The 25,186-nt window shown below is 43.2% G+C and overlaps 1 protein-coding gene across 5 annotated transcripts in view; it reads right to left on the bottom strand.

Moving 5' to 3' along the window:
- LOC146855715 (carboxypeptidase A1-like) overlaps positions 1-21,094 on the bottom strand; it is a 58,715-nt gene extending 37,621 nt beyond the window's left edge. For all 5 annotated transcript variants that reach the window (XR_014981373.1, XR_014981375.1, XR_014981374.1 and 2 more), the window contains exons 1-6: positions 21,028-21,094; positions 18,931-19,012; positions 18,505-18,639; positions 16,814-16,912; positions 12,442-12,543; positions 11,067-11,171 (exon numbers count right to left, since the gene is read on the bottom strand). Coding sequence is in view for 2 of the 5 variants with exons in the window: in XM_085653614.1 (XP_085509740.1) it covers positions 11,067-11,171; positions 12,442-12,543; positions 16,814-16,912; positions 18,505-18,639; positions 18,931-19,012; positions 21,028-21,092 (588 nt within the window). In the remaining 3 variants the exon portion in view is untranslated. The remainder of the gene's footprint in view (positions 1-11,066; positions 11,172-12,441; positions 12,544-16,813; positions 16,913-18,504; positions 18,640-18,930; positions 19,013-21,027) is intronic.
- Between the last annotated feature and the right edge of the window lie 4,092 nt (positions 21,095-25,186).

Raw genomic sequence — 25,186 nt, forward strand, 5'->3', positions numbered from 1 at the left:
ATGTTATTGGGAGAATGATTGTGTGAGGTAAAATGTTCTACCATGGGGGCCCCGTGCACCTTACATCTCAGTCTGCTCATGTGCTGGAGAATTCGTACTTTCACTTTCTGAGTTGTTTGTCCCACATATGTAAGGCCGCAAGGGCATTGAATGGCATAAATAACATTCATGCTGTTACAGTTTGTAAACTGGGAAAGCTTGTATGTTCTACCAGTGTTTGTGAATGTAGATCCTTCTTGGCAAACGTCACACGCCTTGCAATGCCCACACTTGTGATGTCCAGATACTGGTGTTAACCCCAAGAGGTCCCTGAGGTCAGGTTGTTTCGGTGTGTCCAAGTAGGCATTTACCACTGAATCCTTAATGTTTTTTCCTCTCTTGAAGGCGAATGTGGGGTCTTGTGATATTTGTAGTTCACTTGCGACCAGGTTCCAATACTTCTTTACAACCTTCTTTATCTCATTGCTTTTGGAGTTAAATGTAGTCACACAGACTATTTTGTCTGTCTCTGGTTGTTTACGGTTAGTCTCCAACAATTGTTCACGAGGGCAGTACCATGCCCGTTTCTTTGCCCGTTTGAGAAGGCCTCTTGGATAACCTCTCTCTCTGAGTCTTGACACGAGTATTTCAGATTCCCTAAAGTAGTCTGCCCTTCTTGTGCAGTTCCTCCTCAGTCTGAGGAATTGGCCATAAGGGAGGTTGTCTCGCAGGCTGCGTGGGTGATGGGACTGGTATTTGAGTAAAGAATTCCTTTCCATCGGTTTTCGGTACAAGTCACAATATAGCAGATTATCTTGTGAATGGAATGTTAAGTCCAGAAAGTCAATTGCTTCGTTGTTGCTTGCCATTGTGAACTGGATATCTGGAGATCTCATATTCAACCAGGTCAAGAAGTTATTCAGCTCGATGTTATCCCCATTCCAAATCATTATCACATCATCTATGTAGTGCTTCCATACTACGATGGCATTCAGGTATGGGTTGTCCAGGCTATATAGATGTTCCTCTTCGTAGTGATCCATGTATACATTCGCTAGACTTGGGGCATATGTAGCCCCCATGGCTACGCCCTTGCATTGGTAATAAAATTGTTTTTTGAAGATGAAGTAGTTCTTTCTCATGGCAATATCCAGTAAAGAGATCAAGAAATCGGTGGGGATCCAGTGCGGTCTTGATCTGGAATCCAATGTATTTCTGATGATTTCCAACGCAGTGTCTTGTGGAATTGAAGTATATAAGGAGGACACGTCAAGTGTGACCAAGAGCTGCGTATGGGGATCAAATGACTGACCTTCCAGCATTTGGATGGCATGTGTCGTGTCCCTTATGAAAGATTTTGTTTCTGATACGAAGGGTTGTAAAAAATGATCTATAAATTGATTGAGTGGCTCAAGGATTGAGCCGCATCCAGAGACAATGGGCCTTCCAGGTGGCTTCTCCAATCGTTTGTGTATTTTAGGTAAGGTGTATATGGTCGGTGTTCGAGGGTCTTTGTTGTTGAGGAAATCGTATTCATGCTGGCTTAGGAATCCATGTGCAAGACCTCCTTTTGTCACCTTCTCTATCATGGATTTTAAAAGAGGCATAGGGTCACGTGGGGTAGGTTGGTAACTATCCTCCATTCCTAGTTGTCAACAATTGAAGTTTCCAGACGCTTGTGCTACGCACCACCAGCGTTGCATTTATCGACGTATGTGAATCCAAAACACTCCGTTTTAACATTGTTACGATGGTAACGTATGACACTCCTTGCCACAGGTGGCAACGTAGCATACGTAGTGACGTTTGCGGGCGTTCGCGCCGCGCATGACTCAGGATTCACTTTTCGACACATGGGATCCCCCGGATGACGTATTTGCATTTGGTCTCCATGACAACTCACGTCTTTTGACGTCAGCACAACCTGTTGCCGAGCAACCGACAGCGCTCGGCGTCCACGCGCACGCCACACTGGGCTTTTAGGCAGACGCACGTCAGACCTCCTTGCTGATTAAATCATATGAGCCAGGACCCAGAGGCCGGCGGTTCGTTCTTCCGAATAAGGTAATTGGGATCCCCATACGATCGCGTCCATTCATAGACCTTGTCCTTTCAGATTTAAGGCAATCCAGCCTAAACCTGAACCTTGCTTCCTTTCAGATAAATTTCGTCTGAAGAAAACAAGATTACTTACACTAAGGAGACAGAATTTAGACAGCGCTTCGCAAGCCAACAGGTGAGCGTCATACTTGCGCTAGTTTATCCAGCCTGATGGATAATTGACATTAGTTTTCCCGTTGAAACCCCGGGTTTTCATTATCTTCCAGATACCGATTCAATCATACGAGCCAGGACCCAGAGGCCAGCGGTTCGTTTTTCCAAATAAGGTAATTGTGAATCCCCATCCAATCTCGTTCATTCACAGACCTTGTCCCTTAGGACCCAAGGTATTCTAGCATAACCTCGAACCTTGCTTCCTTTCAGAAACAAACTTCATCTGATGAAGCTATTTAACCCACATTAAGGAGACAGAAGGGCTTGAACTTAGACAGCGCTTCGTAAGCCAATAGGTGAGCGTCATTTATGCGCTAGTTTATCCAACTACACGGATAATTTGTAATAGCTTTCCCGCTGAAACCCTGGTTATTCATTATCTTCTAGATACCGCCACTAGACACATTGATCGTCCCATCCACACGATATACCACTGGAGTGAATCCTGAGACATATGCCGGATACTCACCCACTCCATAGACTTAGTCCATTCTGAGAATCAATTTCTCTTTTCGAGGTGAGTCATCTACCACCCTTAATCCATGTTTCATATTTCCAGTGTTAACACACACCTAATCAAGTCCCCCTTTTTACTCATAGGCCGTCTCGCTTATTTTCAAGTCCTGATGAAGACCCGCACTGACCTTTCAAGAGTGCAGTACTAGGGTCGAAACGTCGACTATTCCGTGGACCTTTGCATAGAATCTGCGCCAAAGAAAGAACTCTTCCATTGCGCAGCTTGAACTTTTGCATTTCCCTGGCCACTTTCGAATAACTTCGATTTTAAACTACTGTACATATCACACCTTCACACACACTGTCACCGAGCACTTATTATTCACTTTGTCACTCGTGTCACCACATTATTGCCTGACGGCCTTTCGGGTAATATTAATGTATACATATATGAATGACGCAATTCATATATAAAGAATTTACTTTGAATTTGAACTGTCCTGTGTGTTGTTTTCAGTATAATGATATTTGTTTTATATTGTTCAAACAATGTGTGACTAGGCCTAATGCGAAAAGCAATACTTTCACCCGACAGAACCACTGTTACCTTATAAACTTACTGCCCAGGTTCTGAGGGATACTGGGTTACCCCATTATTTGCTTAGAGATAAATGGTGCAGGTTCCTACCTGCGAGGGTTTTTACTCTCATTTAATGTTTTTGGATTGATTTTCAATTTTCTTAATTTGCTGTATTGTGAATTTTTTCTTCTGTGTATTATCTTGTGTCTTGTTTTAGTATGTCTGAAAGAGAAACACTGTCATATAGTGAAGACTATATTGCAAAATTGATACATGACCAGGGAGCCTCTGGATTTTTACTAGGTTCTGATAGAGCCTCAGCAGACACCAGTCTGAATGAGAAATTGGCTAAAATTGAGAGATTAGAGAAAAAGTTAATTAGAGCACGCCTACATGGGCATGTATTGACAAGATATCTCACGTCCAATATAATTCCCAAAGGCTTACAAGTACGTAATGAGCCTGCTATATTCATAGATATTCCGAAATTCAGAGAAGGATTCAGTTACGTAGCAAATAACTGCTCTAGGCATTGGATGGTTCTCGGGGTAGAAACAGCATTAGAATATGTTAAAAGTCTAACACAGGAAATAGAGAACCTTAAAAAGGAATTGTTAGACGATACCTCCCTAACCAACGCTAAGGAAGCATTAGAAAGAGCCGAAAAAACACTCTCTGAATTCAATACCATCACTCTAAACAGGAAGCTAGATAAGTTATCCAAAGATATAAGGAACTACGATAAAAACATCACTTATCCATATTTATCAGACGACTATTACCAGCAAGATAGCCAGGGTTTCTTCAGCAATAAAGGTCGACAGGGACCCAGAAGATTTTACACCTTCTCAAATTCCTCTGCGGGGAGTGGCTCCGATACAGAATCTGACGGACCTTCCTCAAACCCACAAACCAACCAGGGTCCACGTTTTTTAGGAGAGGGCTACCGCCAAAACAACAGGGGCGGAGGGAGGGCTCAGAACTGGGAGAGACCGAGAGGATGGAACAGGGGGAGGAACACCCAGCAAGGTACATCACGAGTCCGGTTCTACCAACCGGAAACACACGGGGAAATATCTACACGGAGGCAAACTTACAGATGGTAGAGTTTCACACACCCGTTGTTCCGATTCCATCTGTGACTATTTCACAACCTATACCACACTCGATTGAAGCCAACATCATGATCTCAATGAATCAGAATAGCACTAACCTATCTGACCCAATCATCAACCTATCAAACCATACCATGTCTCAGGCTGAAAAAGATATACTAGCCAAAGGTCTTTCTTTTGTCCCTACAACCATCCCAGACTCTTTCCAGATCAAAATTGAGCTACAACGCTTCTTTCGTAAAATCAGGTTGAAGTACTATTTTAGCAAAAATACCTACAACCCGGTACCGACTGCCACAGGATTTAGACCCATCTCAACTTTCACCCCAGGGGCACATATGGTGAGTGATAAAATACTTGCATATGAGAAGATTGTACTCGAAGAAACCATGCAAATTGTGTCAGCCAGGAAGTACATAAAACACAATATCAGCAAAGAATAAAAGAATGCCTTACGTTCCCTGAGCGACAATAAAAACATCATTATCAAGTCGGCTGATAAGGGCGGTGCAGTGGTACTACAGAACACAGACGATTACGTAGAGGAGCTTGAACGACAACTAGGAATGGAGGATAGTTACCAACCTACCCCACGTGACCCTATGCCTCTTTTAAAATCCATGATAGAGAAGGTGACAAAAGGAGGTCTTGCACATGGATTCCTAAGCCAGCATGAATACGATTTCCTCAACAACAAAGACCCTCGAACACCGACCATATACACCTTACCTAAAATACACAAACGATTGGAGAAGCCACCTGGAAGGCCCATTGTCTCTGGATGCGGCTCAATCCTTGAGCCACTCAATCAATTTATAGACCATTTTTTACAACCCTTCGTATCAGAAACAAAATCTTTCATTAGGGACACGACACATGCCATCCAAATGCTGGAAGGTCAGTCATTTGATCCCCATACGCAGCTCTTGGTCACACTTGACGTGTCCTCCTTATATACTTCAATTCCACAAGACACTGCGTTGGAAATCATCAGAAATACATTGGATTCCAGATCAAGACCGCACTGGATCCCCACCGATTTCTTGATCTCTTTACTGGATATTGCCATGAGAAAGAACTACTTCATCTTCAAAAAACAATTTTATTACCAATGCAAGGGCGTAGCCATGGGGGCTACATATGCCCCAAGTCTAGCGAATGTATACATGGATCACTACGAAGAGGAACATCTATATAGCCTGGACAACCCATACCTGAATGCCATCGTAGTATGGAAGCGCTACATAGATGATGTGATAATGATTTGGAATGGGGATAACATCGAGCTGAATAACTTCTTGACCTGGTTGAATATGAGATCTCCAGATATCCAGTTCACAATGGCAAGCAACAACGAAGCAATTGACTTTCTGGACTTAACATTCCGTTCACAAGATAATCTGCTATATTGTGACTTGTACCGAAAACCGATGGAAAGGAATTCTTTACTCAAATACCAGTCCCATCACCCACGCAGCCTGCGAGACAACCTCCCTTATGGCCAATTCCTCAGACTGAGGAGGAACTGCACAAGAAGGGCAGACTACTTTAGGGAATCTGAAATACTCGTGTCAAGACTCAGAGAGAGAGGTTATCCAAGAGGCCTTCTCAAACGGGCAAAGAAACGGGCATGGTACTGCCCTCGTGAACAATTGTTGGAGACTAACCGTAAACAACCAGAGACAGACAAAATAGTCTGTGTGACTACATTTAACTCCAAAAGCAATGAGATAAAGAAGGTTGTAAAGAAGTATTGGAACCTGGTCGCAAGTGAACTACAAATATCACAAGACCCCACATTCGCCTTCAAGAGAGGAAAAAACATTAAGGATTCAGTGGTAAATGCCTACTTGGACACACCGAAACAACCTGACCTCAGGGACCTCTTGGGGTTAACACCAGTATCTGGACATCACAAGTGTGGGCATTGCAAGGCGTGTGACGTTTGCCAAGAAGGATCTACATTCACAAACACTGGTAGAACATACAAGCTTTCCCAGTTTACAAACTGTAACAGCATGAATGTTATTTATGCCATTCAATGCCCTTGCGGCCTTACATATGTGGGACAAACAACTCAGAAAGTGAAAGTACGAATTCTCCAGCACATGAGCAGACTGAGATGTAAGGTGCACGGGGCCCCCATGGTAGAACATTTTACCTCACACAATCATTCTCCCAATAACATCACATGGTGGGTACTTGAAAAGATTATCCCTAGCACCAGGGGTGGGTCAATTGCGAGGTCATTGAATTACAAGGAGTGTAGATGGATCCATTTACTTAACTCGGTCCAGAATGGGTTGAATGAGATGGAGGAGATCGCAAAACAAATGGGTCTACTCTGATAGCCAAACTATCATTGCCTGATTCTTTCATGATGCTGTGCAATCACCTTGTGTAACTTTCCGTCTGTATACTTACTGATGTACTGTGTTCCAGTTCCTGAACTTATCCATGTAATGTGCATGCTATGAATCACACTATGTAGCACAAATCATCTAACTACCTTCTCTTTCCTTTAAGTGTAATTTCACTGTGCATTCAACCCATGCTGGCCCATCTAATGTTCATTTATCATAAGCACCTCGACCCTGAAATGATTGTGCCCAGACGATGCACGACTAATGGTGTGACTGCACTGTTTCATTTGGCCACTCAACAATTGAAGTTTCCAGACGCTTGTGCTACGCACCACCAGCGTTGCATTTATCGACGTATGTGAATCCAAAACACTCCGTTTTAACATTGTTACGATGGTAACGTATGACACTCCTTGCCACAGGTGGCAACGTAGCATACGTAGTGACGTTTGCGGGCGTTCGCGCCGCGCATGACTCAGGATTCACTTTTCGACACATGGGATCCCCCGGATGACGTATTTGCATTTGGTCTCCATGACAACTCACGTCTTTTGACGTCAGCACAACCTGTTGCCGAGCAACCGACAGCGCTCGGCGTCCACGCGCACGCCACACTGGGCTTTTAGGCAGACGCACGTCAGACCTCCTTGCTGATTAAATCATACGAGCCAGGACCCCGAGGCCGGCGGTTCGTTCTTCCGAATAAGGTAATTGGGATCCCCATACGATCGCGTCCATTCATAGACCTTGTCCTTTAGATTTAAGGCAATCCAGCCTAAACCTGAACCTTGCTTCCTTTCAGATAAATTTCGTCTGAAGAAAACAAGATTACTTACACTAAGGAGACAGAATTTAGACAGCGCTTCGCAAGCCAACAGGTGAGCGTCATACTTGTGCTAGTTTATCCAGCCTGATGGATAATTGACATTAGTTTTCCCGTTGAAACCCCGGGTTTTCATTATCTTCCAGATACCGATTCAATCATACGAGCCAGGACCCAGAGGCCAGCGGTTCGTTTTTCCAAATAAGGTAATTGTGAATCCCCATCCAATCTCGTTCATTCACAGACCTTGTCCCTTAGGACCCAAGGTATTCTAGCATAACCTCGAACCTTGCTTCCTTTCAGAAACAAACTTCGTCTGATGAAGCTATTTAACCCACATTAAGGAGACAGAAGGGCTTGAACTTAGACAGCGCTTCGTAAGCCAATAGGTGAGCGTCATTTATGCGCTAGTTTATCCAACTACACGGATAATTTGTAATAGCTTTCCCGCTGAAACCCTGGTTATTCATTATCTTCTAGATACCGCCACTAGACACATTGATCGTCCCATCCACACGATATACCACTGGAGTGAATCCTGAGACATATGCCGGATACTCACCCACTCCATAGACTTAGTCCATTCTGAGAATCAATTTCTCTTTTCGAGGTGAGTCATCTACCACCCTTAATCCCTGTTTCATATTTCCAGTGTTAACACACACCTAATCAAGTCCCCCTTTTTACTCATAGGCCGTCTCGCTTATTTTCAAGTCCTGATGAAGACCCGCACTGACCTTTCAAGAGTGCAGTACTAGGGTCGAAACGTCGACTATTCCGTGGACCTTTGCATAGAATCTGCGCCAAAGAAAGAACTCTTCCATTGCGCAGCTTGAACTTTTGCATTTCCCTGGCCACTTTCGAATAACTTCGATTTTAAACTACTGTACATATCACACCTTCACACACACTGTCACCGAGCACTTATTATTCACTTTGTCACTCGTGTCACCACATTATTGCCTGACGGCCTTTCGGGTAATATTAATGTATACATATATGAATGACGCAATTCATATATAAAGAATTTACTTTGAATTTGAACTGTCCTGTGTGTTGTTTTCAGTATAATGATATTTGTTTTATATTGTTCAAACAATGTGTGACTAGGCCTAATGGTCCCCCAGCTTCACGCCAAACCTAGCGGGCTTTGTGTCCTAGCAGGGAGGCAAGCAGGCAGACTTCCCCTTTGATGTGGCTGCCAGGCAGCTACCTAAACTGGTCAAACCTGTCCTTATGGGTCCACGAAGGCTCTTATGGCACCGACCCTTGATGCCCTCTATGGGGGCGGCCTCTGCAAAAACCTCCAGGTTTAGTTTTAAATAAGTAAGTGGCCTATGGGTTATGTAATGAGGGGCTTGTTGGAATGTCTAAACATCAATACGAGAGTGAGAAGCAAAAGCCAGGGCCTGTTTGTCTTCAGCAATAATGAATATAATAACAAAATGAGAATGGATCCCCTATTTCATTAGCTACTGTGCCTATAACCACCTTTTCCTGTTTTTTTTAGGCAAGAGGCTACCACCACAAAGAGGAAAAACATAAAGTGCTTTTCCTGACAAGACGGTAAGTTGTGAGTACAATCCACACACACTACCCCTGCATGCCATAGCGCGCATCCTAGTCCCTTCTTTGATCCTCTCAAAAGCAATTCTGACCCTGAGAGGCACCATTAGAGGATGGCGGAAACATGTAGACAACATTGAGGATAAGTTGGATCCATTTTATATCCCACATATCTCCTCCACTATTTTGTAACATTGACCAAGACTTCCCTCATTAAAATGTATGTCTAATTGACTGGAAATCTTGAGCCAATTTAAAACTGCACTTTTCACTAATTACTTCCCCATCACTGTTCTTCCCTCCGCTGTAATCAGGCATCACAGCACAACCTGGGAGCATTCGGCAACCAGGGTGGGAACCCAATGATGAAGCATGTCACCGGCTAGGTAGGTTAGCTAGGGCTTGTTGGAATTACCATTTATGGGAAAATATTGCTAAGGATGAATCTGGGGTCTTGTTGGTACACAGATCCTTTATGAAACACCCTTGCTTGAGCTATAGGCAGGGCCACTGTAATTAGGCAGCAGGGAAGGACCAAATTATTATTTGGCAAGAAAAAATAATTATTTGAGAAGATATGGAAAATTATTCAACATAATGCAGCACCTTTTGTGACAGTTATTACTTCATTATTTTGTTCTTTTTACAAATTAATAAATTCTGGGCAAAGGTGTCACCTCATTAGTATCAGTTTAGCGTCTAACTACAGCGATCAGCAATTGCAAGGTGACCCGTTAATCTTTGCAAAGGGCCTGACACTGTGCAGCAAAACACGGGGCAGCGTTTTTAGCAAGTTTTGATCTGTGGGAACTAGAAAAATGTTTGGGTTAAAATGTGCAAATTATGTGGCAAGTACAGCAGTCATAATTAACATGCTACTCGCAGTAAAGTGCTTCAACGTCTCGTCAGGGGTCATAAGCGCTATATAAATACAATTTCAGTGCGTGAAAAACACTGCAGCTGTAGTATCAAATAGTTATGTAATGTTATGTTAATAATTTCTTATAGAGCGCACGTTCACCGGGAGGTTTCATGGCGCTAGCTCTAGCGTGTGCTAATTATAGCAAGGGATCTCAAAAAAAGGGTTTCAAAATAAGTCTTTCAGATAGACCCGGTCTCTCCAAAGTATGGCGCCCAGACATGCGGTGTGACTGCAATATTTGTGTGCCAGCTGGAATGCTCATATATTGGGTGCTATGAAAGCGATTTTCCAGCCATATTACCAGCACTCTAGTGGTAAATGTGACGAAATAAAGAAGTACTCATATTTAGCAATTGCATGAGGGGGTGGGTTTGTGATATTGCACCACAGTTCTAGTGTATGCTACAGAGTGCGTGGCTCCGGAGCCAGTACTTAATTTGAGCCAGTGGTTGCCAATGGGGGGGCACTGGCACTTATTTTAGGGGACTAACACTTATTTTTCCTGTATCAGATATTTACACAGAGCAAGTTAGGGAAAAACACAGAGATCGGACAGATGGAGGAATAAAAAGACAGCAAAACCATCACAAAAGGAGAAAGCAAGATCCTGCAAGTGTGAGAAAAAGGGACAAGGACTGTCGGGTAGTGAATTAAAGAGGCATGAGGTGGATTTAAGACAAATGGCTTTGGTATTCAGCTCACCAACGTTTAATTGCATTACCACCATCTTCTGAGCACAGCTTCGAGCACCGGTACTATTTCAAATATTAAGCACTGGTAGCTCATATGGGCAAAGCTTTTGACAGATGACCCTGTCCTATGCTGGTTTTGATAGTTAGGTAAGCAAGTTAAATTTATGGTTCCAGCTGAATACATCATGTGACTGACACCACACTTTAACTTCTCTCAAAGACTGAAAAAGAATTCAATTCATGGTGGGCTCACAGCCCAGACAACTCACTCACTCGATTCATTTGAGCCCATGTACCTTGTTGGCGGTCCAGACACCAGTTGCATGCGTGATCCACTCTCGGGCATGGATACCCATGTCCAGCCAAATTGCAGGTCGTTTGGCAGACCCATCTCGGCTGAACTGCAGGAAAATAAAAAGGGAAAGCCGTGATCAGCACCACACTGAAAGGAAATGTGTCCAACCATGAATCCAGGTCTCCAAAGGTCTATGAAGCCCTCCTAGGTGTCATCGAGCGAGTTAATGTCTCGTGGAGCACTGTACAGACCCCTCCAACTTGATAGCACTTCCTACAGGCTCAGTTGTAGAACGGAAAGGGCTCTACAAAATGGGTACCACAGATCTCTGACCTAACAAACCTCTATGTGTAGATTCCTGAGTTAGACACCGCTCAGAGCAGAGAAATTTGCAGGGATTTAGTGAGGATCAGAGACAAAGACAGTCTTCACTTCACAACCCTTAGAAGGGAATTGCATGTGGGCAGGAGATGACTGTCTTGACGTGCTAAAATCATGGAGTTAAAGGACAGAGATAAGAAGGCAGCCATGGAAAGACGAAGAAGAAATAATCAGGGAGGACAATACAAGTGGGTCAATGGACCTCCCTGTGGTATCTTCTGAACTGAAAATGATGGATTTTTGCATCTCAACAAGGCTTCCAGAGCATGGGGGGCATGTATAAGTCTCCTTTCTCGACTACAGATTTTTTTACCTCAGGAACTTCAAATGAGCTTTATAAGGACATAGCTGTAGTTCCACGAAGCGAGACATGTCTTTAATATGTTTTCATACCCATGGCTGATCCATGAAGCACTTCATAGATCAGATCCTCATGGCCACCAGCAACTGTTGCACTGTTCCGCTTGACCTGCAGCACTGTGCTCTTTGTGGTCACAGGTCGCCTCAGTAGGACCTTAAGATTTTAAATCATATTGACTGGGGTGCCTAAATAGTTTTGTTGAAAGATGTTCTGCAACATTTCTTTTAGATTCTAGACACTTTTGCTTCAAAATGCTATGTCATATTCCTTGGACATCCTGTCTTTTACTATTATCATTAGGTGGAAGCCATATGTAATATTGCTTGAGGGCTCTGCATGGGTTTCCAGCCCATCATCACTTATCTGCTACATGAAGACTACAATATATGATTGAATCTTGCTCCGGGTAGTTCCTGCTCTCCAATAACTCCCAGGATAGGGCAATGTAACATTGGACCCACAAGGTCATCTCCGCAAGGTTTTATTATGTCCAGCTTTTATCTAATTATTAATTCAGGTTCCACCACTTATATCAGGTGAGCTATTTTTCATATTGCTTGCAGGTTCTTAAGCCTTACCTTTGACCTTCTATGATTAAGCACTGAAAATAGAAACATCACTGTCTTACACCTACCTGTAGCACATACAGAGGACGACCTTCAAAGCTGTGACCAAGTAAACGTTTGGTGATTAGAGATGGGTGTTTAGCTACCAGAGTATCCATCCAGGCATAAATCTGATGGAAAGAACAGGAGAGGTAAGACACAAATAAAATACAGACAGCAGTAGGAACGGATGATGTTCTTCAGGCAAAAAGTGCCACACACAAATCTTCCTATCATTTTTTGGTTGTTGGGTCAATATCCCGACCCTTTAACACTCATTGAAAACTGCTCGACATTTTCACCACCTTATAACATTTTGGCAATTTCTAGATATAAAAGGGGAATACATGATACACCACAATTTCTTTGTTACTTTTGTAGTTTCTTACATGATTACGGTGTAGTCTCTTCGCCAACTTCAGAGCAGTAACTTGGCACCTTTCATTTAGCATGTTAAAGTATTTGAGTCTGTATGTAATCTATTAACATGTGCATCTTACATACACATATTTATAATTCTTAGATTTTATTATTTTAATTGTTCTAATGAGCAGAGTGTAATCTGTACTCGACTATATTCATTTACATTATTGTATGTGAATTGTGTTTTTAATTGTACAGATCTAAGTATACTGACTTGGGTAACATAAAACATGCAAAAATATATGGATACCAATAAATCTCAGCTGCAATCTCTGATCATTCACCAACTCCAACACACCCCTGTGCATCAATAAACTCGAACGGGAATTCACACCTCAAGTATTGATATGGCATGAGCACCAGTCAGCATGCATTCAAAAAACCTAGAAAACAGCGTGTGCTTCTGCCATTCTCTCGATGACCTCCTATCATTCAAAGGTGCACACACTGACTCGCCACAAACTCTCAGTCTGCAAACTATCTACACCAAAACCATGGCAGGAGCTAATAATGAAAACAAAACCTAATTCAAGGCTTCAGTGAAGAAACAGAGAATGGTCCATCATGTCCCATACTAACACTACTATGTATGTCATAGTGCAGTTTACTGACAGTTTTTTTGAACTGCCCATATTCTGTATGTAAAAGATGTATGTCTCTGCAAGCCCTGTAAAAGTGTCAGGTGTATTTGACTGAATGTGTAATTCCACAAATAACCCTTTTTATACCACTGACTCATAAATAATTAGCACTACCGAAAGAATCCCTTTTAACAGCCTTGGAAAAAGCAAAGAAAGAAATATGCAAAGTTCTACAATTATGTCTTGCAGGTTACGGCACATTAATGTAGGTGCTCAGCTCACTGAGCAATATATCAGGGATTATAACTTTTGACCTATAGGTGGCACAGGGATCTCTAAAGCAAAAGCATTAACCTACTCAGCTATCTTACATAACACAACAATGTGTGAACGGCATGTAATATGCACTACTGTGCAGCAGGCACATTAACCATGTGTGCAATTTGGAAATTAGGGACGGGAAGATTCAAATAGGGTGTTGATAAATAACATTGTGGTGTTGTGGACAGCAGTTCATCTTAGGGTAAGGTGTGATTCGGCCTAAATCACAGAAAACAGATTAACTGGTTAGATATTTACCTTTTAAATAGATTGAATTGGGTTAGCACAGTATTTATGTGATTAAAATGAAGTGCGTTCGGTGGCTGATAGGGATTGGGGGCACGGGGCTTTCCTATTGACTGGGATTGAGTTTGTGTTCTGTCGGTGTTATTGTTTCACTGAAATTCATTTATAGGTCTCGCCTAATCAGCGCGCAAGCGCTGCTTAGAAGTGACCTCTTGTAATCGGTCAGCACTTTTTGGAAAACTAGTGCATGTACTGCACAGTTTCCAGTGAGCGCACGTGCATGTACGGCATCCACCTTGCGGGAGTGAGCAGCTTCGCTATCTGTTTCCAATTATCGTGCCCACACCGCGCTTCTTAATTGGAAACAGGTAGATGCTGTACATGCACAAGTGCTTTCACTTTCTTGCCGGCTCTTTGCTTCGTCCTGCTAATGTCTCCTCCCTCCTGTCACCTCCCCTGTTCTCACTCCTGTGCTTTCATCTTCCCAGTCTACTTGAGTCAGCTGTCTGTGGTTGTGGGCAACTTTCTAAATCTTGCCGTACCTACCAAGTAATAAATATGTCGTTGTAACATAACTGGTGCTCATCTAAAGCGTTCCCAAACGTTTATGTAGTGCTTTAATTTGTACAGCCGCTTTTATTTTTACAATTTGAATCCCTCCTCACGGGGACGTTTTGCCTTACATATTTGTGTCCCTCTGGTGCACAGTTGCTATAACAAATGAAAACACAGTGGAATGGCTCCAGGGCGCGCTTTGCTTCAGCACTGAAGTCAGTGCCTCTGCCCCAGCCCTACCTAACACTATAGAATGGCTCCAGGGCACGCTCTGCTTCAGCGCTGAAGTCAGTGACTGTGCCCCAGCCCTACCCTCTACTGGCTTTTCTCACGCACTGTGCTGTTACTCAGCTGTCTGTGGTTGTGGGCAACTTTCTAAATCTTGCCGTACCTAATAAGTAATTAATATATCTCTGTAACATAACTGGTGCTCATGTAAAGCGTTCCCAAACATTTATGTAGAGTGGTGCTGTAGAAGGGTGCTGCATAGTGGTGCTGTAGAGTAACTGTAGACTGGTGCTATAGATCTCTTCAACACAGCTTTAAAATATTGCAAAAGCCAATCACTGGGGCCAAAAACTTACAAAGGTCCCAAAGGCGAGACCTATTGGCTATGCCAATGCTTGTTGATTTTTGTGTCCAATGCTTTATTAACCGGAATCTGCAGAGCATGATGCTGTGATTAGTCTGCAATGATATAACTGGTTTATTTTAATTGCAATAACCAATAATGGCAAATTTAGCAAACTCTGCTATTTTATGATGTCAAACCTGTGACCGGATTGCACACAATCCGCTCCAGTAATTGCATTGGCCCTCAGGGTTATCTTGTCAATGTTATAGTCTGAATCCTGCTGATGCTCAAAGATCTTTCTTAGGCCCTGCCTTACCCTAGAAGATATCTTAAATTTAGTAAGCCCGCACAGATCTACAATCACTTTTGTCCTTGTTGCCAATTTCTTTAGGGGCAGTTAAAAAGAAATGTATGAATTGGCTCACATGAAACCTACTCTTCACATGACTGATGACTTCCCTTTCACGACTCCACCCCCTGTCTGCCCCATCCTTTTATCATAATTTTATATGGGTTCCCAGAGTAAATATTTTCCTTTTCGAGCATTTAGTGGAAAAAAATTGTTTCTGTATGTCGCATCATTAACCTTGCAACCACTGTAAAGCGATTCACCCTAAATTCCTCCCCACGATCCCATTATTTAACATGCAACAAATGTAGTAAAGGAGCCCGAAGTTTTCTTCTGAGCGTGTCAAAGCACTGCAGAAGCCCATTGTTGCAGTATTACAAGGCAGCCTAGCTTTCATTCCACCTCATGCCTCTTTCTTCCAAAACTGTGACTGAGTCCCACATTGGCAGGTTCTTCTCAGTGCTTAATTTGTAAAATATTAAGTGCCAGGGCTCCGGCCTGGAGGCCCCTGCAGCTTGCACTGCCCATCGCCCCTGGCATCGCTGCCAAAACAACTACTAACCATCTCTCTTGCCTGTAAATGCGACAGTTCAGATTATTCCAGGTCCCCAAAGCTAAAGGAAAGGCTGAGGAGGCAAGTATCAGCAATTTTAATATATATTGTATTCCTAAACTACCGTTGTTCTGCTCATCTCTAAATTAGATTAGCAGCGCCACCATGTGGTGGACTGCTCTAATTATGGTTTTGATAATTAAGTGCAGGTGCTGCGCACCGGAAAGCACTGGCTCAAATTAAGCACTGGTTCTTCTATATCTCTTTGTCAATATTTTCCCCTCTTTCTCAGAATTTTTCACTTTCTCTTCTTCATTTTTCTCTCTCTTTTCTTCCTTTCTCTCTCTTGCTCTGGCTGAAAGTCTGCTGATGACAAATAAGCTCCAGTCCCCAAAAAGGAGTGCTGCTGCCTACCACCTACAACCCCTGGCACACAGTAAGCACCTCACAACCCTAGCCACTGCATGCATTCTGGCCCCAGAAGTTCAAAGCCTACATCTTTCCTACCTAAGTGTCGGACACACTGAGGTGGGTTCGCAGCAATCAACAGAATTTGAATTTCAACATAAAAGTACACACCAAACCTCGCAAATTGGTACCATGCTATGATCTTTGGCTCAGCCTGTTCCAATTTTCTTTCAAATCCCAACACGAAATATGGAGGAAGAATTGAAAGTACTTTGTGATAAAGAAGCTAAGATAAGAAGAAGGGAAGAAAGGAAAGGTGAAGGGATGAAGAGGAAACGGGGGAACCCGAGGGAAAGGGGGTGCATTTCTCATGCAGAATACCGGAGTTTACCTCGTTGAGGGTGTGGTAAGAGGCAAAGTCAAAGTTCTTGGTGCTTTGCTCGTACTTGTCTGAAATCTTAATTTCTTCTTGCTCCTGATCCACCAGTGCCTGAGAAGGGGGTAAGGTAAAATGTTCTTGTTTATTTGTTTATTTAGACGTTATAACACATGGCAGCCTGCAATCCCACTATAAAAACCCATCTCTAAGTTCCTTTTTCTAGTTGAGTTGTGATGTCTCTAGTCACCTGCAATAAGGAAATGATGTAGCTGCTCATTTGTAATAAATCATTACAGGTACGCTGTGCCGGTATAATCTTTGATGGTCATTACGGCTGCTGTTTAAACCAGGAAAAGGAAAACCGTTTTTTCTTTCTTCTAATCTGTGTCTTTTTTTAATGGGCAATTTTCCATAGAAAGATGACATTTATAAACATATTTATTATTGCATGCTGTAGTCATTATAGGAAAGAAATAATAATCTCTATAGGGGGCATAAGGTAGGTCCCTACAGCCACTGTGATGCAGGCGGAACCCACCCTCCAGGGGGCGCCAAACCCTTCAAGGAGCTCCATTCAGCCCTAAGTCAATGAATATCTGTGATATATGGGAGACTCGGGGTATCTTTGTCACATTCTGCAGGGCTGCCCGGTCATTTTGTGTTACCTGATCTGCATGGTTTTATACATTCTGAACTAGAGTTTTTTTTAAACCTGACTGACATTAAACAGATTATAGTATTTTTTTTGTAATTAATTACTAACTGTTTTTTGGTGCTTTTAATTTCACACAACAGATTCTACTTCTATTCTTCATGTCTGCAAACATGCTATTTCTTCCACAGGAAACAGCAAGACATCAAGGATGGAAGTAGTTTGTGGGAAGGATGATGAAACATACAGGCATTAGGATATTCCAAGTTATCTCAGAGTTTCATGAAGCCTTGTAGTGTTGTTCTTCTATTGGTCAAGGATCTCTTTTATACAGCGGGGGTACTTCCTCCCATACATAAATAGGCGCATACTAAAGCCTTGCTGATAAAACAAAATTTTTTTAGTGTCTAAAATGTAGAAAAAATTCAAAAAAAGTTCACAATACAGAAGGAAGAGAGGCCTGCAGGGAAATCTGGAAACGTCATACCCGTCCAGCACCTGACATGTGGACGACTCAACAGCAATCCTTGCCGGTGTTATAGATATGTAACAATATCTTCTTATTTGACCACACTCCAGTTTCCTTCTGTGTGACTAAAAATACCCTTTCTAAAAAAGCAGTGATCAGGCCATATACATTTGAATGCCTTGCATGTGGTCCGCTGATTGATAATTGTATTATGGCCACTATCCCAAGGGATCTTTTGGCGCTGATCTTAAAGCAGCACTAAACAAACAACCAAGATCTAAGTTTCTTTGTTTAGTCCAGCAGAGAGGAAGAGCGCTTTATATCAAGGGGTAGGGAAATCCACCAACTTGGATCAAGCGCAGAGATGGAATTAAATCTTGGGATGTTTAATAATAGCACTATTCTACTACAGAATTTCCTTGAAGGAGACTAGGAAGACAATTTCAAACAGACACGGTGCGGACAGTGAAGAATCAAGCAGTAGGTCCCAAACTAATTTTAAGTAATATCAACACTTGATATCTTTTAGTTGCCTAACCTGACAATCCCCTTTTTATAAGACCCATGAAAAGCCAACGCTACCTGCACGTCTTCGATCATGATGGTGTACGCGATGTTGTTGGATACTAGGAAGACTTTGACGGCCTGGAGGCTGCGGAATGGGACCCGGATGTCCACAGGAAGACTGGGTTTAGCCGGCTCACGCCAGAAGTCAATCTGATTGAACAAAAGCAAAGGATCTTGTCAATGTCGTCGGATTGAACTACACCAGGTGTGTCAGAGTAAGGACCAGGACAGATGGATCCTTATCAACACATCAGGACAACAAGTGAATATCTCAATTAATTTCATTTAGATTTATTGGTTGTAAAATTATCTTATGTAAACTTCATGAAAATCTGGCATAAATCTGCCCTCTTGGACTTAGACTGGTCACTCCACAACTAAGCAACGCTCTTCAGCGATAGAAAAAGCAGAGATAAAAGTGGTTGGGATGTGGATTATCACCTGAAGGTTCTCCAGATCTTCCAACTGTTTGATCTTGGCGAGCTGCTGCTCATCATCGGCTCTTATGCGGAGAACCTGATCTCTGTGGAGTAGACAGTGTCACAAAATGTCATTATTAAACATAACTGTGAGGGGAGGCACGGGGTTGTCATCTTAAACCTCGATCCTGAGTGCCGCTGCCACGGGTTAGGTAATTATCGCTTAGTACAAGCAAAGACATCCAAAATGAAATATAACATTCAAATTTAATTGTTTTCTGCATGTCTGTATTTTTTTAACCATTTTCGTCTTGTGAATATTGGCAGGGCTGACCAGCCACAGTCTACCTGGGGAAAATAGCAGGGGTGAGGACTTTATCGTAACTGGTACTCGTCGTGTAGGCAATCAAGGGCTATGCAGAGTCATTGGCGTGGCCACGGGATGAGAGACAGGTAGACGACCTGGCAGTCCAGCCTCAAATATCCATGCATCTATGGGCCAATTTATTCATCTTTTTAAATTATTTTTATTAAACAAAAGCTTGGCAAAACAGTTATTCATCATCAATGAAGTACGGTCTCTGTAGGAGTGTCTGTGACATCTTCCGCCTTCAACATTTACTACATTATAATATTGCTTTGACAGAGTAGGTATTAGCCACAGCTCCACTCCATCCATAACCCTGTAGGGGCGCCCAGTAAAACATTTCCGCATTGGTTTTCTCCCATCAATACTTCTATGAGCACACCGCCCTCAGATTCCGTGATAAATTGCGCGTAAATTATGAATGTCTAAATGTATGTTTGTAATTGTGCAGCTTTCACGTACATTGGTCACTTACACCTATTTACTTCACCCACAATGCAGCTTTTCCAAGATGGGTGATTTAATCTATTAATTCAGCATAACAACGAGAAAGGCTATAAGAAGGGATTCATCATTAGCCTCTGCTCAGCTGAATTCTCAGCCCTCAATCTCCTGCCATTCTCTGGATTCTGTTCTCGTTTAATGGCTTCTACTTCTGATATTAACTAGACATTTTGCTGTTGTCGGAGTGCAGGTATTTTCACACATTTTCACCTAAATATTATGTGCAATACAGAATGTGATCCGTTACCTGAAGTTCTAAATGACGTTTTAGGACAATGGTGATCTGTTTCCCACGTTTATTTGTGTTTCTCCTTTGATGTGCATTCCGCTCCACTCTCTCCAGCGGTGCATACACAGTGAGTACAAAGGTGCTGCACATCTTGATGCTGCCAAACACACGCATGGGCCCCTGGAAAGGACCGGGGCTTTTCGATTCTAAGCCGACTAGAGGTCTTCAAAAGTTCCATGGAAACTCCAGGCCATCAAAGCTCTGACGTCGGAGAATGTACTAGTGGTAGGCGAAGAGGAAAGCAGCAAGCTGCCAACTTCTTCCTTTGACATAAACCAACACACACACACCCTGGTCGAGCCAGCAACACATCAGACAACAGGATACACCTACAGAGGGGAACTCAGCAACTCATTCCGTCGCACAGGAGATTCCTGTCAAAGCGTGTGTGGAGATGCCCATTGCTTCTTCTCCCTGAAGGCGCCTTCTTCTGCACATTCACTCCACATTACCCCTTCCTCTCCCAACAACTCACCCATGTGAAACCCCAACAGGGTGCATGGAAGACCATTTTGGTTGCTTTTTCTGTTGTGTTCTAGCCTTTTAGAGTCCCAGACCAACCTTTCATTGAGGACAAGCCTTGTATCTCTCACCCTTGTCCCAGGTTGGGGCACATAGATTTTCAGCCAAGCCTGTTTGTCTCAAGGCGTGTTGTGGATTCCTGGCGAGTTACATGTGCGTCAGACTGGCGCGATCACTCAAAGAAAGTTATTGATTTTTAATTAGGGCCAGAAGGCGCTACTACTAGATTCTCTCATGGGTCTGCGATACACAAACAGTCAAATGTGAATGAATGGTCCACTCAACCCAAGGCCACCCGCCAGATGCTTGCAGCACAAGCGTCATATATGTACTGCTCTTTCAATCCTATTATACTACTCAATGCAAAATCTGCAATGTTATTGTCAATGGATATGAAATTTTATAAATGTTCTGGACACAATTCTTAGTTGACTCACCCCATGAAGAGCTTTTGGCCAAAGGCCCCCATCAGAAGAGCAGCAAATACCACCAGAGCCCTCATGTTGAAGAGTGCGTGGGCGAACTCAGGCGTACTCAGTATTTATAGCTTGGTTTCATCAAGGACGACCTTATCAGACTCATTACTCATGTTCTTGCTTTTGTGACCACCAAGAAGGACTTGCTCGTTCACTCATTAACGAAGAACCTTCTTATACAACTAAAGGCTGTTTCTGTCAGAATGAAGGATTTGGCACCCTAGAAAAACCGGTCAAAGTTTAAACAAATAACTAATTGGCTTTTCAACCACCTTATATTTTGGCGTGTGTGATGTGCCGCTGTTCTGTCCCTTTCATGCCCCAGTTCGTGGGAACATTGTGTCTTTGTCCCAAGGGTAGTTTACGACCTTTCTGAGCTAATCTTCTGTGCTTATGTTGCATCATCAAGGATGGACTATAGTCCTGTGGGGGATGTTGCACTTTAGCTGTGTTGCGCCAGCAGTCTATGGTCCATGAGGTTGCTGTTTGGTGCCTGTATCACACTTGCTTTTTGGGGTTTCATGGTGGCAAATCAGTCTCTTTGTTACTTAGGAACTCTTGAGCCAACGAGGTTTCCCAGGGGTTTTTGTTTGGTGCCTGTGTCGAACTTGTTACTTAGGAACTCTTGAGCCAACGTGGTCTCCGAGGGTTTTTTGTACAGTGCCTTTGTTGCACTTGTTATTTAGGGACACTTGAGACAACGTGGTCTCCCAGGGATTTTGGTTTGGAGCCTGTGTTGCCCATCTACTGCCTGTATTTCCCAGGGTGTATGATCTCTTGGGGACCATGGGCCTGATTAACAGAACTAACTTAAGACAAAATCCTAAACGTACTACTCATGGTATTCACAGAATGCACTTACGACTGTCCTAAGTTTACGTCCGCGCTCGGGCCGGAATTTCCACACCTGGAGTGTAAGCTCCACACCCGGAGTGTAAACTCCACACCCGGAGCGGAATTTACACCATCGGGCCGGAATCTCCGCTTCCGGGCCGAGATACCCACAATCTGGTGTTAATTGACTATATCTGATGCATTATGGGTATCCCGGACTGATGGTGAAAATTCCACTCCGGGTGTGGAGCTTACACTCCGGGTGTGGAAATTTCGGCCCGAGTGCGGACGTAAACTTAGGACAGTCGTAAGTGCATTCTGTGAATACCATGAGTAGTAAGTTTAGAATTTTGTCTTAAGTTAGTTCTGTGAATCGGGCCCACTGCTCGGTGCCTTTGATGCCCATGGACAAGGGATTCTCTTGGACATTGAGTGGTGATGGCATTGCCTTTGGTCATTACATTAGTTTGTGCCTGGCTCCAGTGGTGATGTGAGGCCCATATTTCTCCTAGATCTATGGTCTGTTTGGTGCTTGGATTGATTTGGAGTATAGGCACTCTTTTAGGCGTTTTCTGTGCCTGTGTTGCACTAGAGGCTTGGGGACACTCGGAAGGCGTTTCTTTTCTGCGCTTGTGTTATCCAGTTACTTTGCCGTTTCTTTAGGATGTTGTTTGGTGACCTGTTGCTCAGGAGTGTAGGTTAGCTCGCAGGCACTATTCTCACTCTATATTGACTAGGGTCAAAGAACCAGGGGAGACCTCCCTGGAAACTCAGGGGTGCCTCTTTTGGGTACAGTTCTTGTGGGCATTGGTCTGTGCCATGATGCCTGAATGGTCGGTGGTCCTTGAGTAGCATTTTTTTGTGCTTGTGGTACCTGAAAGCATCTCAGGGCTTTATTCAGTGCCTTCTGGATTATACATATGGGGATGAGAGAGTCTGGGGCACAACTGTAATTTTTAATCCCATTTCCAAAAACAAGGGGCTCTCCCATTCTAACCTCTCCTTCTGTCTTGCAACTTAAAGCACTTTCACATCAGTGGTGTGACGCAAAATGATGGCGGGCCCCAGCAGAATGTGATGAAGGGCCTCCGAGTCTCCCATATCTCACAGATATCCATTGACCTTGGCCTGAATGGGCAAGTTTTGAAGGGTTTGGGGCCCCATGGAGGCTTGCTGAATGGCTGCAGGGGCCTGCCATATGAAGCCTTTGGAGGTGTGGCCCAGAAGGTCTGCACTTCCAGCCTTCCCATTAGAATGGGAGTCTGCGATCATGTGATCGCCCAGGCATGTGTCAGTCTCTCCTGACATTTTAGTGTGTGCGCAGCCATCGCTTTTATGTGTTAACTAATTGAGGGACCGAGGTTCTGGTATTTGCCAGTTTGTCTTGCTCCAGACGAGCTGCTGCTCTCCATCCTGCCATTCATTTCGCTGCAACTGTCTAAATCACTGCCCTTTCAAGCATTTGGTTTAAATCTTTGTCCACTTTCTTTGATTCAGCCCGTCCGTGCTGGAATAGAAAAGCAAAATACTCTGGGAGCTCATAAATTGGGGATCAAGGTGCGGCGATGAAAGGGGGTGGAGTCACGAGAGGTGGAGTCATGAGTGTGGAGTCTTGAAAAACAGAGTCTGGCAGTCAACGTACATTTTGTTTTTAAAACTCTACTGCAAAGAAAATGGCAACAAGGACAACCATGATAGTCAATCTGTTCTGGCTTACCTGATTACATAGGCTGTATTCTAAAATATCTCATGGTGTTAAGGCACCTGCTGCGGAGATCTTTAAGTGGCCAGCAAATCTCAGTGGACATAATATTGGTAAGAGAACTCTGGTGGTTAATGCAGTTGCTGGAGAAAGCTGTGTTTTATCCAATCATATTTTTGACTCATAAAGTAGCATAGAGGGTTAGCGTGTCTTCTGCCCAGCACACTGTGCCACATGCAGATCGCATATTTCGAGAGGTAAGAGTGTCATTGCTTTTGACACAAAGATCCTTTTGTTACATGAAGTTCAGAAATTGCACTCCTTCTAATGTAGCACAGTGAGCTACGAACCAGCGTCAAGGAGCTGCATGCAAACTGCAAGGCATGGGTGTAGAACCTTACTATTTGTTTTGTGTCAATCTGTTGTTACTATAATGATGCTAAAAGGGTTCCTTTAAGGAGTCATAAAGTCTTATTACTGCAGACACCGCAGCCACGGGGTTACATTTTAAATGCTGAATTTATGTTTCTCCGGGCCATGCACTCTTACAATATCATGCTACCACTAAAGACAATATGTGACTCCTAGACCTTGCGTCCCTCATTGTCCTATGTAACAACACATCTCGTACATTGATTTTCACACGTTTGCTTTATTGTCAGTGTATAATGTGTACACTTCATGTAAGCATTCGGGCACGCTACATCTGGATGAGTAGCGTTATTGAAGCATTAAATACAAAAATAGATTTGTAAATACTATTTAAATTGTTATTTACATAATTAGTCAGACTGACCAATACATTTGACATTCTTTCAGTGCATGATTATCGCTTATATACGGGGGTTGAACAAAGTCAAAAACCTGCCTCCAATGTTTCTCTTAAGTACTTGTGAAGTGATAACAAGCTATGTGCCCTTATCTCTCACAGTTGCATTGGTATCCAGGTGTTGGGCTCCAGATAGCTCCCAGCCAGGATCATACTCAAACAGACAGAGGATTGATGGCCCTTAAATTCAGTATTTGTTTTGTGATCAGCTGGAATTGAAAATGAGAAGGTCCCTTCATCGCCTGCACCCTGCTGCTCAGAATGGAAAGCAGACAACGAGCAGGTTCAGCTGAATGTGTCCTGAAGTTGGCAAATTGCACAGGGACAAATTTAGCATATTTCACTTGGTGCAGCCTGGATCCCAGCTCCGGCACGATAATCTCTGCCAGATTTTGGATCCAACTGGATCCCTGCATTTCCTGCACTGCTGCCTACACTTTAGTGATGTTCTTCTGCAGCTGCTTCCATCTTTTAGCCAGTCTCAACTCTGAACTGTATCCAGGGGTCAAATATTATGTAGAAGAACCCCAGGGGTAATAATTATAGCTACAAGTCAATGCAATAATACAATCAGCAGCCCTTGGGGGCTTCCGGCGTACAATCTCCCTTCACTTTTTGCCTCTAGCTTGGTAGGTACTAAGAGGCTAATGTTGATTATATTCAGTTGATTAAGAAATAATCATCGTTTGAGGGTATTGCCCCATCTGTTTTTGCTTTCTTTTGCTGAGCCCGCTTTTGTTGACCACAGGACTCTT

This window comes from Triturus cristatus, chromosome 4_1 (assembly GCF_964204655.1).
Source record: "Triturus cristatus chromosome 4_1, aTriCri1.1, whole genome shotgun sequence".
NCBI classification, from domain to species: domain Eukaryota; kingdom Metazoa; phylum Chordata; class Amphibia; order Caudata; family Salamandridae; genus Triturus; species Triturus cristatus.